This window comes from Sarcophilus harrisii, chromosome 5 (genome assembly GCF_902635505.1).
Source record: "Sarcophilus harrisii chromosome 5, mSarHar1.11, whole genome shotgun sequence".
NCBI classification, from domain to species: Eukaryota; Metazoa; Chordata; class Mammalia; order Dasyuromorphia; family Dasyuridae; genus Sarcophilus; species Sarcophilus harrisii.
This window is the reverse complement of record NC_045430.1, coordinates 196710965-196727613: the sequence shown is the minus strand read 5'-3', so window position 1 is coordinate 196727613 and position 16649 is coordinate 196710965. Positions and strand designations below refer to the sequence as shown.

The 16649-nt window shown below is 31.5% G+C and overlaps 1 protein-coding gene across 1 annotated transcript in view; it reads right to left on the bottom strand.

Annotated features, from left to right (window-relative positions):
• Positions 1-16649, bottom strand: part of CNTNAP2 (contactin associated protein 2) — a 2632466-nt gene that overhangs the window by 1503142 nt on the left and 1112675 nt on the right. The window contains exons 5-6 of the mRNA XM_031941247.1: positions 5870-6073; positions 708-892 (exon numbers count right to left, since the gene is read on the bottom strand). Of these exons, the coding sequence (XP_031797107.1) occupies positions 708-892; positions 5870-6073 (389 nt within the window). The remainder of the gene's footprint in view (positions 1-707; positions 893-5869; positions 6074-16649) is intronic.

Sequence of the window (16649 nt, the reverse complement as noted above, 5' to 3'; positions counted from 1 at the left end):
TAGAAACTGAAGAACCTCCATAAGCTCATTATATTATAAACAACTTAACATAAACTAAAATTTATATAGATAGATAGATGGATATAATTTATATCTTCCCTCAATCCTTGAGTCCCACCCAGTGTCCATTGTAGCCATTATATATCTCTGTGTATATACATGCATGTATGTATGTATACACACACACATGCACATAATATACACACACACACACATTGGGACAGTCTACGCACACATACAAATGTTTATGCATATATATGCATACATATACATACATATACACATCAATCACAATTGAAATATTAAATTAGAGTGAAACCTTTTAGAATCTCTCAAGTAATTTTTTAAAGCTAATTGTACAGTCACAATAATACCAAGAATATTTCCTTCATTAGAATGATATTTAGAGATTGTAGAGTTCAATCAATTAATGCCTTTTGAAATACTTCAATTAATTCCTATAAAAATTAAATAAACACAATATATGGGCTTTAATCATTTTTAAAGTGACTCATATATTTGGACATATGTAATGACTTAATTTTGAAAGCTTCTGTCTTAGAGTAATGGGAAAGAATAAGTGGCATAGAAAAGCATGTGATAGAGAGAAAACAAAATGTGAAGTAAAATACATGCCTGAGTTCTATAAAATGGAGATGATCAATATGATCACCCCATGTTAAAATTGTTTATATCTATTTAATTACCTCATAATCCAAGTCCAGATAATCAAATTCTCCATTCGTCCGAAAATGTTGCAAATGCCTATCCAGAGTCAGGTTGATGTTCCGTCCATGGCGTTCAATGATAACAGAATGCCAGTGGTGATCATCTAGCAAACTTCCTGTCATCACAGATGTATGGCCATATATGGAACCAAATTGGTTGCTCCCTGATTGATGTGAAAAGACCAAGGAAATGAATGAATGGCAGACTCACTGAGGAGGAGTTCATTTCACATACAATGTCATCTATCTCCCAAAGCTAATTCTTGGTGAAGTTGGCATAAGAAATTGCAATGCAATTGTACTTAGAGATGGCTCTGTTCAAAGTGTATTTAATATTCTCTACTAAGGAATGAACCTGGCCCTATAATTTTTAAAAGCCATAAAAAGAAAGTTACAAAACTTCAGCAATCTCTGTTAGTTAAAAATCCAGATGTATAAGTCCCCAAAGTCAAAGATTTTAATTAATGTTGTGAAAAAAAAAATATTGATCTTAGAGTAAAGAGATCTGATTTCAGGTCCTGGTAAGGTATGACTGCTAGTTCACAGTTAACATGAACTTGTTTCCTTGCTTGTGAGATGAGGATGTCATGCTATTTGACTCAAAGGATTATTGTGAGGAAAGCACTTTATAAACCTTAATTACATATATTGGAAATTCCATGAGTCTATGTGTAACTTTTAGCTACCAAAGCAAATATCCCTTAGCTTCAAAGGAGAAGGGGAATGAAATGGCCAGGAGTCTTAGAATTTCCCTGCTATTTAAAAAGAACATCATATTACTTACAAAGGATTCAGAATAAGCAAATGCCTGGGATTTCCTTAACCTTTCTTTTCCTGGCATGAAAATTTAAAAGCGAGATCAAGGAACAAAGAAACAGGGAAAAGCTATTAATTAAAAACATAAAAAAGGAATATCAAGGAACACTGAAATGGGAGGAGGACTTTTCGAAGAACAATTATTTAACAAAATAAATGGTGAAGAAAGAGAAAAAAGTCCAACATCCAACAATCCCATTTAAGTGGGATAGGAATTACTGCTTTTAATAATGACATACAGGGTCTCCTACGACCAAAAATTTTCTTAATATGCAATATAGTATTGTGTAATGTAAAAGGCCCATAAAAATAAGTCAAGAAATCTGGATTCTAGTTCTGACTCCATGATTCAATATTTGTATATGAAAGAATCATCATATCTCTCTGTACTAAACTCATTCTTTATAACATATGGAGGTTAGATTAGAGCAAAAGTATCAAACAAGCTAGTCACAGATATGGTACTCAGAGTTCAACCAGATTCAAATATAATTGGGGAATATGTAATAACATAGAAAAAATACAAATGAACATAGGTAAGGTTAACTTGAGGTTTTCTAAGTGACTTTGTGGCTTGTAGAGATACTAATAGATAGCAAATATCCCCAATTTCTGTTTCAGTTTGACACTATTGGACTAGGGGGCTTTGAAAATTTCCTGAAACTCTAAATCTGTGATCCTATGATCTTAAATAAAAGCACTTTCCTTACATTGTAACAAAAGTAAACCAGTTATATTGTTATTACATAGAAATTAGTGTGTATTATCTAACAAAAGGAGGTGTTTAAATTAATACTTTAAAATCAGTGACTGATGTTTATGTGTCTATATATGAATCCAAGTTTTTTTTTTAGCTAGCTCCATATTCAACATTTGAATAGCTTCCTTTTTAAAAGACAGTAATTAGAAGGTTTATAAATAAATATAATATTGTTTTAGAATATATGTCATATCAATAAAATCATATGTTATGATATTTTAAAGATATATGAATATTTACATGCAAAAATTAATGTTATATGATTCCATGCCAATAGGAGGCCTTTCATGGATAAACTCTCTCTGCCAATATCAATTTGCTGCTCTTATTATTTCTGTATCTTGTAATCTGAGAGATCATTGTCACAGTAATGAGAGATTGTGTGACTTGATCAGTTACTCAGGTAATCTATTGTATAGATAGGACTTGAACTCAGATGATTATTCATAGTTCCATATGGCTTCTCATATATTTATATGTAGTTGGGGGGGATATGGGAGGGAGGGAGGGAGGGAAAGAAAGAGGGAGGGAGGAAGGGAAAAAGAGAGGAAGGGAGGGAAGGAAGGAGGAGAAGGGAAGGAGGGAGGAGGTAAGAGGAGGAAAACAAGGGGAGGAGAAGGGCAAAGAGGAGGAAGAAGAGGGAAAGGGAGAAGAAGAAGAGGGGGAGGATGGGAGAAAGAAGTAGAAGAAAAAGAAGTCGTAGCATATAATACAGACCAAGTTTTAGAATTAGTTATTAAAAGAAGCATGATTGGGATAGAATACAATGATAACCAAACATAGAACAATGTCAACACTATAAGGAAAGCTAGTGATTCTTTATGTATCAATAAGCCCCTTTTATTTTATTAATAAATAAACTTTGGAAAATGTGAATAGAAAAGTTTTTCAATTGATAAATTTGTAACAACATATGAAGAAGGTATATAAATATAAAAATTATAAGAATAATAGTTTAAGGGGTTTGTATAATATGTAAAATAATAATGATGCCTACATATTATATGATTGTGATTTTCCTATTCTAGAGCATTTTCACAACTTTTTATATCTATAAAATAAATGCAAGGAGTCAAATGCTAGCAGAAGAAATCAAAATAAGAAGTATAAAAAGGAGGAAAAACAACATAGCCTCAGTACTAACAGCTATGAAATATTATTTTCATAATTTTTTTAGTCTAGGGGCATAGCAGAACCCAGAGAAAAAAACCCTAAAATATAGACATGAAATTAAAGAGGGGCAGTAGAATTCTAAGTTCCCAGACCTTTCATTAAATGAGTTTCCATTTGGATCCCCAATTCAAGGTATACCAATTTTCCTCTGGAAGAAGAGTGTTCCCCTAGGAGGAAGCCATGAACTTTGTTCACAATAAAATTTTTCCTCTTTCACTCAGACAATATTGCACACATAATGGACAAGAAACAGATGGAAGGGAAATGGATAGTTTTTGGCTTGACCAATTTTAAGACAAGGAACAAAACGCATATTAATTTTGAATTGTTTTGTTACACAAACTAACTAAGAGGGATCAATAAATATGCTCAGCTAAAATGAGTAATGATTTTACTTTTTCTTCAGTCGGTTTTACTATATGCTATATAGGCAAGCAGCCCTGAAGAAACAACATTCTGTGGAGGAGAATAAAATATAACCACAAAATAACTAATAAAAAATCTTTTCTAATGAAAATGAAAGTTGTTTTTTTTTTTTTTTTTAACATCAATTGGGAATATCCTAAATCTATACCTTTGCCTGAACAGATAATGAAACTAGTATTTTATTGTGTAGTAACTGTCACTAAAAATGGTAAAATCCTACATTTGCATCATTCAGTCATTGTTATTTATAACACTATTCCTATAGATATGCACCTTATAAAATTCACAAATTTCAGTGCTTTTCTTAAACAACATAACAATGTACACTCTCATAGATCACTCTGTTGAGACTGGATTACAGACTCAAGAAGTGGAGATAATTTCATTGTCTATCATAATGAAAATCTTTAAAATTAAGGAGTGAGGACTTTTTTGTCAATTGCCTTTTAGAAATGCAGTATAATTTTGGGAAATTGTTTCTATCACTATTGCCATATTGTGGAAGGAGTGGGCCAGAAATAAAGTTTACCTAGCCACATAAGAAGATCAAATCAACATGGTTTTCTGATTTAAATTAAAGTCAATATTCATATATTTTACAATTCAATTTAAAGTGTGATGAATACACAAACCTTTTTTAAAAAGAGAGGAAATTACTATTACGTATTTTCTGTATATATGGGTAAATCCTTATTTGCAAAAGTAGAAAGGGATTACCTCTTTCAAGATTGAAATAACACAAACAAAAAGAAACCATGTACAGTAGAATGTTTGATATAGTTTTTTGTTGTTATTATTTTTTTTGTTGTTGTTGTTATTGTTGTTTTTCTTTTACTATGATTGTGGTTGTTTTTTGGTACAGACATCAGGTTGAATTCATAGAAGGAGTCCTTAATAAGATACTTTCTCTAACAATTATATCATAAATCAAATCAAGCCCTCCATCTTCCCCTCCAAAAGTAATACTATACTGGGAAAGCCTAATGTCACAGGGCTAATTCAGAGCAAAGACATATGTTGTATGAATTATCTCTGTGTCTTTAAGAAAAATCACAATATAATGGACAGAACTCCAGGCCTGGAATCAGGAACACCTGAATTTAAATGTGGCCTCAGATATTTATCAGTTGTTTGCCTCTATTTGCCACAGCTTCCACATCTGCAAAATGGGAGTGATGATAGCACCTACCTCCCATGGTTCTTTTAAGGATAAAAATGAAACAATAATTAGTATAGTACCCAGTACACAATAAGAATAATATAAGCATTTAACCTGATCATCATCATCATCTTAAGGCTTTGCTTTCTCTTACATAAAAATAATGCAAAAAATATTTGCATCAAAGTGTTATTGTAAGGAAAGTGCTTTATGAACTACACAGTGTTATGTAAATGTAAACCTCTCAAAGTGATGGTGAAAATTATCTAAGTAAAGTGCAGGAAAATAAAAGGAGTCTACTATTTTTTATTTATATTTCAACTTTGATTGTAATACACACTTTCAGAAAAAATGGTATAGGTTATATTCTAATTTTCTTAAATTATAATTTTGAATATCAATGTTTGTTTTGGCTAGGGTTTTCAATTTTATTTTTAACTAATTAGAATGGGTTAAAACACAAATATCACATGAACCATTTCTTATTTTAAATAATTTTGATATAGTAATCATTTCCCATAAAATAATATTCTCCAGCCTGCCCCCACCCTACCCCAAGTAGCTAGAAGAGATAATTTAGAGTGCTAAAGTTGGAGTCAAACAAATCTAGATTCAAATTTTGCCTGTGGCAACTACTAGTTGAGTTAAATGGGCAAGCCACCCAAAGTCTTTCAGCTTTTATGAGCTGTTTCTCTAACTTACCTTTTTTTTTAACAAAACAGAGGGATCCAACAAAAATCAGAGTGTTTACATAATGAATTCAAATCTTAAAAAATAAAATAAAGGGAATGAAGGGTTAGCGCCTACCCAGGTTTAAGTTGAGAACCAGTTTGGCTTTTTTCAGTTCCAAGGTAATATAATCTCCTTGCTGCCCTTCTCCATGGAAGATTACCCCTTCACTCTCAGAGGTTTTAAATTTCAAAGCAATGACATCTTTCAGAGTTTTCATCTTCTTGTTCTTGAATCTGTACGGTAATACAACATGGCCATCAAAATTGATAACATCGGCCCCTGAGGGAAGAAGTAAATAACATTGATGCTGAGTCATTGTATATTGCCATGCAATGTCCAGCAAACACACTTCCAAAGGATTGTAACTATCCAGCTCTAATTCTCTTTCTTCAAAATATGGTATTAAAATCATGGGTGAATTTGTTTTTCTGGGTTTCAGTATTCTCTAATATAGAATATGGACAATGTTTTTTATGAGGAATAGTTAATAAAATATGACCACAAAAGCATATGAATAAAAAAATGCTATATAAATTTTAATATTAATCACATATATCCAAATAATATAGCACATATTTCAAATGTCTTTTTTCCATCCTTAAGTTTTATCTTAATGGAACAAAGTAAAATCACTGTTCCTGTGGGGTAATTGTTTTTAATGCTTTTTTTTTTCTTTTTGCCATGGAGGAGAATAATTCTTGACAATTTTCATAAGAATTTGTCTCTACCAATTTACTTTGTTGGACCAAAGGAGGAAAAAGAGGACTTAGTAAATATTATTTAATGATAGAGCAATTGTTTCTTGATGGGTTTTCTCCTCCATTCATCTTTCAAATACCCTTCTACCATCATCTGAGTTTAATGACTAATAAAACTTTGGAAACATCTTAATGTTTGCCCCTGGGCATCATATCTGTCCCCAAACCATTGTTAGCTCTCTGCATTCTAGATGAGGAATCAGTCTGCAATTTCTTATCCTTTATTAAACAAAGAAATTTCCACTTACCAAATTAAGAAGCTGTAAGCATGCAAGTATGTGAGGATGGCAAATAGCTACCTTATAATTTAAATTCTTTGTTATTAATCTGTAAACTATTTTGCACAATGTGCCATTTATGAGCAGTGCCATTTATGTGTCATGTAAATGTACATTATTGTTGTTGTAGTTGTTAGAGGATTTGAAAATTAAGATCATTATTTTATAACATTTTCTAAAATAAAGGAGAAGGGGAGCAGTATATAATTTCTAAATAAATGAAAGGTATGCTGCCAACTTCACAAATATTCAATTAAAACATTTTATCATAATATTGTTTCTGAATCACATCAGCACAATAAAAGTTAGGCAATCTCATGAAGCTAAGGTTTCTGAACCTAGCTGGAATGCTCTCTTTTCTGACCTTCTCTTACTGATCTAAGTTCTAGTTTTTCCCCAAACCCACTGCATATATCTTTTCCTAAAAGAATTTTTTTCCTGAAAAATCTGTTGCCTTAGATTTTAATTTTTGCCCCACTATCTACAAATTATTTTGTATATACTTTTATTAAACAATCAGTGTGTGCATGTTGTTTCCCAATAGTAGAATTTAAATTGCTTGAGACCTGAAATTGTTTTATTTTCCCTTAATATAATGAGAGCTCTATAAACTGTATGTTAAATTGATTTAAATTGAATTGTTACAGTAAATCAAGAGCAAAAACACAAAAACAAAACATAACTTCCTTGACATTTATTAGGCTGAATCTAGAATAAAGAAATATATAGCTTTGAATCACAGATCTCCTGCTTATTATCTGCATAGTTTCTGAGTCTCAATGTCCTTATGTGTAAAATGTGAGAACTAGACAAGATGATAACTGAAATTCTATCCAGATAAAAATCTCTGCTACTATTCAACAAACTTTCATGAAATGCCTACTTAGTACAATATACTCTGAGAAATACAGAGTATATGTAGAGAGACAAAAGTAAAACAAAATGTCCTTGCCTTCAAGAAACTTACATTCTATGAAAGAACAATTCCTTCAGTCCTATAAAGCAAGTCCTTCAGTCAAGACAAATTAGAGATTAGTGGGATGTATTCTGGGAAGATTGTGAGTAGGTCACAAATTTCTATGCTCTCCAGAAACAGAACAATTCCTTCAGTCCTATGATGTAACCATTTACTTACTACTACTACATAATATTAATTTAAAAAATTTTTAAAAACTATTTAAAATTTATATTTTCTTTTTATACAGTTTTCTGTTTGAGTCTTATTTCACCTTTGGAACCCTAGTAAAATAAACAATTTCTTTTATTTGAGAAATGCACTATCATATGGAACCATTTAAGGTCAAGTCTCTGGCTTCAGGCATGATAACATTTATACTAAACCCAAGCTGAGTTAGAGAACAGTTATTACTTTGAAAGTCATCAAAGAAAGATATTTAAATTTCCCTTTCTGGGCCTTTAATTCTAAATCACTTTTATTAATAGCAAAACATATAAGTTATTATTTTTTTAATCATGCTATAGCACCATCTATTTTAGCTCTATTTGGTGATTGTATTATGAGCAAAGCCCTGCCTTATGCTTTGTTTCACACTAACATTTTTGCTTATCTAAAAAGAGATTGTTGATGAAAGTTTTTCCTCTTTCAGTATCTTGCCTTAAACATGCAAAAATTTCTTCAAATATAGCTTTCTATCTCCTTCCAAAGCATTTTTGTGAGATTGTTTTCTCTCTACTTATTCAGGGAATTCATTGGACTTAGCACTTTTCCTCATTAACAGTATTTCAAATATTCTAATGTTTACAGTGTTTAGTTTATTTTTCTTCTATTATTCTTCTACTTTTTATATTATTTTTCTTCTATAAGCATATAGAACATGCAACATTCCAACATAAGTACATGAGGAAAATAAAATTTAAGACAGCAATGAAAAGACTACTTTAAGGTTTCAACTTCAGTTCTGCTTATCATCATTTTATATCTTCTTAAAAAGAGCTTCCTGAATCTACAGATCACTAAGGGAAAATCAGCCATTAAATTTTGTTTTCTGCTATTATTGCAAGCCAATCCAATATGGAGATTTCTGACTGTATCAAAAATCCTGTCACAGTGAAATTCTAGTTGCTAAGTCTTTATCACTTGTGGTGGAAATAAAAAGGGCAAAGTATATGGAATTTGATTTCCACTTGCCAGGTGGAGTCTATAATCTATCAGATAAAAGTGAGCATATGAAAATCATTAAGAGGGAAAAGATTTCAAATATAGAGTGAGGTCTATAATCAATGCTATACAAATAAATATTGAATAATGCCATCATATAAATTCTTTCTTATATGTGAATGTGCACAAAAATCACAATTTTTTATCAGAGAGATCATATTCTCAGAAACTTTTCAAAGAAGCCCTTCCATATTTTTTCCTAAATCAAAATTTTAAATTGGCTAAAGGGAGTAGAATAGTGACAATCTAAGTGAAGTCAATAATTCTTGATTCTTTTTTGCTCAAATTTTACAATGAAAAAAAAATTACATGCTTTAGTTTGTTTACTTGAGACTATGTATCCCTATTTTGTACAGGCTTCAAATTCAAGGGACACTAAAACTTAAAACTATTACTAATTCACACAGGCGCTCTAACCAGGTTCTATTTCTAAAATGGGCTAGATTGCAGCTCCCAGAGGCTCAGCACACTTGTGCCAGCCTTAGTATGGATACCTCAGTGACTTTAGCTGTAACCCAAAACTCCTACACTCAAAAGTAGTTATTCTCAGCCTCCATGGCAGAAATTGTTTCAAGTATGTATCATTACATCTCATTATGGTTAATTTTTAGTGATTAGTGGGATGTATTCTGGGAAGATGGTGAGTAGGTCACAAATTTCCATGCTCTCCAGAAACAGAAACAGAAACAGAAAATTGCCAAGAAATGAACACAGAACAGGAAAAAGGTAAGCAATCATCCTTCTGAGTAACTTGAGAGAAGACCCAGGGGCTGAGATTTAACCTGAGTGGTATTGTAAACAGCTCTAAGCTGACTTCACTGAATCAGCAGTGAATGTTTACCTCATCAGGAACTTTTAACACGCAAATTTTCATCTACAGAACAACAGATTGAGAGTGAGAGGATTGAAGGACCCCTTGCTGTTTCAAGAAGTAAGGGTTAACAGTGCTGATCTGGCAAGGTCCCTGACTGTGACTGGCTGAAGAGGAGTGAACATATGCCTGGGGAATATAATATCTCAGAGAGAAAAGACATTTTGTGGACAACTTGCCTAGGGCTTAGAGGAAGAGGATAGGAGTCCCTGAAGTTGACTCCCTGGACAGATTTCAGAAAACAACCATAAGAAGGACTTGAGACCTGAGGCAACGTTACCCACAATGCAGGATTAAAAGTTGATAATAATAATATCAAGCTAGTAAAATGAAATAAGACACACAAGACAAATTAAAAATAAAAATGAGTATGCAAAAGAAAAGGAACCCAACAACTAATAGCTACTTTGGTATAAAAGATCTAGATTCATACTTGGAGGAAGAATGAGGAGGGTGGGGGGAAGCCATTTCTACCTTAAAGAATAACATAAAGTAGTCACAAGCTCACAAGAACTTACAAAGGAATTTTAAAATGAAATAAGAGAAAATGAGGAAATAAATAAATAAACAAATGAAAACAATTAAGAAAATCATAAAAAGATACTTAACCAATTGAAAAAAAAGAGATATAAAAGCTTAAGGAAGAAAATAAAAAGGAATTCAAAAAATCAAATAAAAAAGGAGGAAAATTAGGAAAAAAATTCAAGGAAATCATGAAAAGAAAGTTGACAGATTAGAAGAAGAGAAACAAAATCTTCTGAAAATTTTAAACAAATAGAAAATAGAAAAAGAAAAAAAAAATCATGTGCACAGCAGAACATAAAAAATTCAAAATATAAAGCAATAAATTTCCATTTCAAAAAAATCTATATAACAAATATTACACATTGTGTTTAGTGTTATCCATCTTTTCTTTGCTTCTTGTAAGTTTTCTTTCGCTTGCTACTTTATCCTTTTAACTTTATTCTTTCCCCCCTTGCTCCAATCTTCCACAAAAAGACTACAATTAAAGCTCATATATTCATACTACATATGTCAATGTGGACACATGTATAAACACATATACATAGAAGCATATATACACATATGTAAATACATACATGCCTACATATACAACTATAAATAGAAACATTTATAATTACATATACACATACATATAAATAGATAACTATAATCATATACATATATACACATACATGTTTATATTCATCCATACAAGACTGTACTATACTTGGTTGTTCTCGGTTCTCCCAAGGTAGATAATATCCTTCATAAATTTAAGTATTTCCATATTTTTTTAAAATTCACCAACTCATCATTTCCTACACTACAGTGATATTTCAACCTTATACTGCCTAACAGTTTAAAACAATATTGATTACTATGGCTGACATATACTGTAGTTTTCACATTTTTCTCTCTTAATGACATATATTTTAATTTTAACTCTATCTGAAATCATGGTGGATCATAGCAATACAATGATCTAAGACTGCTCTGAAGGAATTACAATAAAAATTGCTATCCATAACTAGAGAATGAACTGGCTTCAATACAGATTGAAGCATACTTTTTTAAACTTTATTTTTCTTCAGTTTTTTTTTTTTTTTGGGGGGGTGGAAATCTATGTTCTCTTTTGCAACATGAATTTTGTGGAAATGTTTTTCATAAATTCTGTGCTTTCTCAATTTGGGTGGGGGGGAAAGGGATGAGGAGAGAGAATCTGGAACTTACAATTTTAAAAATAAATGTAGAAAGTTATTTTATCTATAATGGGAAAAAATAAAATATTAAACAAAAATTAAATTTTATACTTGTTGAGACTTATGGAATCTCATTTAACTTTTTTGGACAGGTTTCCTTTCAGATATAATCCCAGTTATTTTGCTCTTCGATATATGGTGTTCCAACACTTTTGATTTTTTTTTTTAATATAACCACTGCTAGTTCTTATGTGATTCTAATTGTGCCTCTGCCATATTTGATTTTTTTTCTTATTGATAATATTTTCCTCTTGATCTGAGGTTTTTGGGAATATGGCTATTATATTCATCTTGGTTTTCCTCTTAGGATCTCTTTCAGGTGGTGATTAGTGAATTTTTAAAATTTACTTTTATTTTCCCTTCTTGTTCTAATATTTCAGGACAATATTCTTCAATTATTTCTTATAATTCTGCATCAAGTTTTTTTTTTTTTATTATAGCTTTCACATTATCCTTATGTTGTAGTCTTGATCTGTTCTCCATATCCATTGTTTTTCTTTTGAGATATTTCATATTCTATTGATATTATTCTTTATATTTTGTTTTATTATTACTTGGTCTCATAACTTCACTTCCTCTTGCCCAATTCTAATTGCCATGGAGTCATTTTCTTTCTTAAAATTCTGGATCTCCTTTTCCAGTTGGTTAATTTTCTTTTCATAATCTTCTTGTATATCCTAGACTTCGTGTATATAAAAGTATGTACTTACTTTTTAAAAAAGGTTTTCCTCAATTTCTCTCATCTGACTTTTAAAGGTTTTTGTTGTTGTTGTTGTTGTTGTTGTTGTTATTGTTTAGTTCTTCTATGAATGCTTTTTGGGCAAATGATTATTTGGCATTACTCTCTGGAGTGGGAGAGGCTTTTTTTTTTTTTTTACTTCCTCTCCCTGAAAGAAATCTTAACCAAAACAAACAAACAAAAAACATTTTATAAAACTTATTTTCTCTTTGTAGAAAATGCCAGAAAAAACATTTTATAAAACTTATTTTCTCTTTGTAGAAAATAGTGCTCATAAATGTAGGAAAATTAGTTTTACATAGAAAAATTCCGTATAGGCCTCTTTCCACTAAAGGGAAGAGAATTATTAAGGTTGATCAGGTTGATCAAAGCTATAAATTGGAATAAATACAGATGGGACAAATTAATTTAGACATTTGAAAGACAAAGTCAATTTAGTGAGAGTCTGACGAGCAGATGCAATTGTGCTTGGACAAGGGGACAATCAATTTCTTGGTATACATTTCTATGTTTCTGTAATGGTTGGAGGTGAATAGGTAAAGTTTATAATTTTACTCTGGAAATGGCAGTCTGGTTTCAGTTAACAGAAAGTGCAGACATCTGGATACTGAAATGAGACGTAGGGGTAAATACCCCTATCTGGACATCCATTGGGACCAACTATATTAGCATTCTGATGCAAAATTTTTCTTGCCCTGTGCTATTTTCAGATTTACGATTTAAAAAATTGGTCAGAGATAGTTCCCATAGCCAGAGCTCTCTCTACAAAGTGATTAATCCCTTTCTTAATTATTTGCTTGCTATTGAATGGAAAGTAGCACCTTAATACATCCTGCAATTCCAGGAATGGTCTAGAAACATTTTTTTCTAACATTCTAGAGCATCCTAAAATGATGTACATCACAATCTTGAATGTTTAGTTCTCTTTACCAAAAAGACACCAAAATAATATCAATTGACATATAATATTATAAGTTGCACTTATTTTTTGGGGGGGGATATCTTTTATCTTTTATTCTGGTTATCATTCCCTAGAATTAAATTTTCTATGTAATAATTAAATAACTATGGATAAATTGTTCAAGCAATCTGGCTCATTGAGAAATAAATGTGAAAAATCATAGTGTTCTCACTACATTGTTCCTAAATATATCTTGGAGCTTTGGTAGTGTGCCCAAGTACATTATCAAGTTACTATGAAAGAAGTGGGCAATGCTTTTTTCCTCAATATATTTCCATTATTAGATAGTTCTTAGTTTGTACATTCTCTAAAATATCACTTTTGTTCCTTCACTCATCCCAACATAAGGGAAAAGAAGTGAATGATAGTTAGTCATAATTTTAAATATTTATGCAATTTTTTTATCTTAGAGTTTATTTTTCTAATTTGTTGCCCCCTATGCATAGTTTTCTCTTATAACCAAGAAAAATCTTTAAGCAAAACTAATTGACAATTCACTGAATTAACTACAACGTGTAGTATTCTTTATTAATGCTCACTTCTTTACCTAAAAGAGAGAAATATATTTCAGTCAACAAGCATTACTTAATATTTACTATGATGACAGATGCAACGCTAACCACTGAATGTAAATGAAAAATGAATAGCGAAACAAATCAAAACAAACAAAAAAGTCCAATCCCTGTCCTCTTGGAATTTATAGTCAAAAGGGGAAGACAAGATATTAAAAAAAAAAATACTAGGTAAAAACAGGGTAAGCACTGAATAAATGGAAAGTAATTTTAGAAGGAAAGGCCTTAAAAACTGAGAAGACTCAGAAAGAACTATGGAAAGTGAGATTGAGAGTGATGGGGGAACCCTTAAACTGTCCTCTCTGACTTTGGGGGGGGAACCATGGGGTGAACTATTGAGAAATTCTCCTCTGGGAGACCCCTACCTCAGGGAATCAAGATAAAATGGCTTCATTCTGTTATCTTAGTGAGACTAAATATACTTTCTTTTGAGTATCTGTACCCTCTATTGAGTTGAAAATTAGTCCAGGACCACTCCTATTTAGCTAGAACTTAAATAGTCTCATTCAATTGGAAATCTAGGCCTGGGAGCAGTGACAATATTGAAGGAATTTCATTCAATTGATCTCTTTTTAAAAAAGCAATTTTAAACTCATAACTTGCAGAGGCCCAAAGCAGGACCATGGCTTGTCAAGGAATCTCTCCTTAGAATAGCTGCCTGTCAGGGTATCTGCCTATTGTGAAGACATTCTCTTCTCAACAATAACCCTTTTATTTCTCTGTCAGGCCCTTGCCAACAATAAAACTTCCTTTTTTTTTTTTTTTTGCCACTAATATTTCAGATTCATGAATTTTTTCATGTTGAACCTGTGCTGACCAGAAGGGGGTTCTCACACCTCAATTCTCTGTACTGCCATTAACCACATTAAGGGGACTCATAAAAAAGGGACTTGGACTTAAAAGCAGAAGTAAATCAACAATGTGGGACAGCAGAAGAAAAGTGTTGCATTTAAGTAATTGAAAAAAGAGACTTGGATTATAGAGTAAGTGAAAAAGGAGTACATATAAGATGACAAAAAAAAAAAAAAAAAAAAAAAAGAGGCAGGAACAGGCCAGATAACTTCAAAGCTAAAATTGACAAGAAGGCAATTACAATTTGTTGGGCAAGAAGATGACCTAGTCAGACTCCTATTCTTGAAAAATCACCTTAGAAAATAGCATAGGCAAATTAGGAAAACAAGGGATAATTTATCTATTAAAGCTGTAGAAAAGGAAGGAATTTATCCCTAGAGAACTAGAAAAAAGTATGAAAGGCAAAATGGACAACTCTGATTAACTAAATCTTAAAAAGTTTTTGCCCAAACAAAATCAATAGAAACAAGATTAAAAGGGAAGTACAAAGTTGGGGAAAAGTCTTTACAATGTTTCTCATAAAGGTTTCATTTCTAAAATGTATTTTTAAAAAAACTGTATCAAATTGATAAGACTAAAAGTCATTTTCCAATTGAAAAATGGTCAAAGGACATTATCTGACAATTTTCAGATGAAAAAATTAAAGCTATCTATAATCATATGAAAAAATGGTCAAAATCACTATTGATGAAAGAAATGCAAATCAAAACATCTCTGAGGTACCTCCTCAGATGTATCAGATTGGTTAAGATAACAGAAAAAACAATGATAAATGTTGGAGAGGATGTGGGAAAACTGGGAAACTTAAGGCATTGTTTGTAGAGTTGTAAAACAATGCAACCATTCTGGAGAGCAATCTGGACCTATGCCCCAAGGGATATCAAACTGCATATCCTTTGATCTAGCAGTGACACCATTGGATCTGTGTCCAAAGGAAATCATAAAGGAGGGAAAGGGACCTACATGTGCAAAAATGTTTATAGCAGCTCTTTTTGTGGTGGCAAAAAATTGGAAAATGAGTAGATGCCCATTATTTGGGGAATGGCTGAATAAGTTGTAGTATATGAAGGTAATGATTATTGTTGTACATATAGCACAATATATTACACAATACACAATATACACAATATAATGCACAAATATTATTGTTGTTAAAAAATGATGAACAAGCTGCTTTTAGAAAAGCCTGGACAGATTTACACAAACTGATGCTGAGTGAAACCAGCAGTACCAGGAATACATTATACATAGTATCAGCAAGATGTGTAGATCATCAACTATGAAAGATTTGTTTTTTTCAGTGGTTCAGTGATTCAAGGCAATACCAATAGACTTTAGATAGAAAATGCCATCTGCATCTAGAAAAAGAACTATGGAGATTGAAAGTAAATCAACTCATGCTATGTTCACTTCTTTTTTCTGTTTTTTTCTCTCTTCCATAGGTTTTTTTTCCCATTTATTCTGATTTTTTTTCTTCCCAAATGTTTCATAAAGCAATATGTATGAAAAATAAATTACAAAGAAAAAAAAAGAAAAATTACTTTAGAAATAGAGTGGAGGATGATGTGGAGTACTAAGAAATTTGAGGAAAGCAAAAGTCCAGGCTTGGAAATGAATGCTTGAACTACAGTAGGGGATTTGTGAGCAACAAGAAAGGAACATATTCAAAAAAAATGTGCAGGTAGAAGATAAGATAGACACTATTAAGTTTTACTTATTTTCAGAAAAGATAACCACTGTAATTAATGTTGGGACAACATTTAGTGTTTTTATCCATGATGACTTTTTAAATCTTTCGTAAAAAATAATAGTATAATATTGTCTTCAAAAATATGGTAATGCATTCTCCTATGATCATATTGCATCAATCTAGAACAACAGA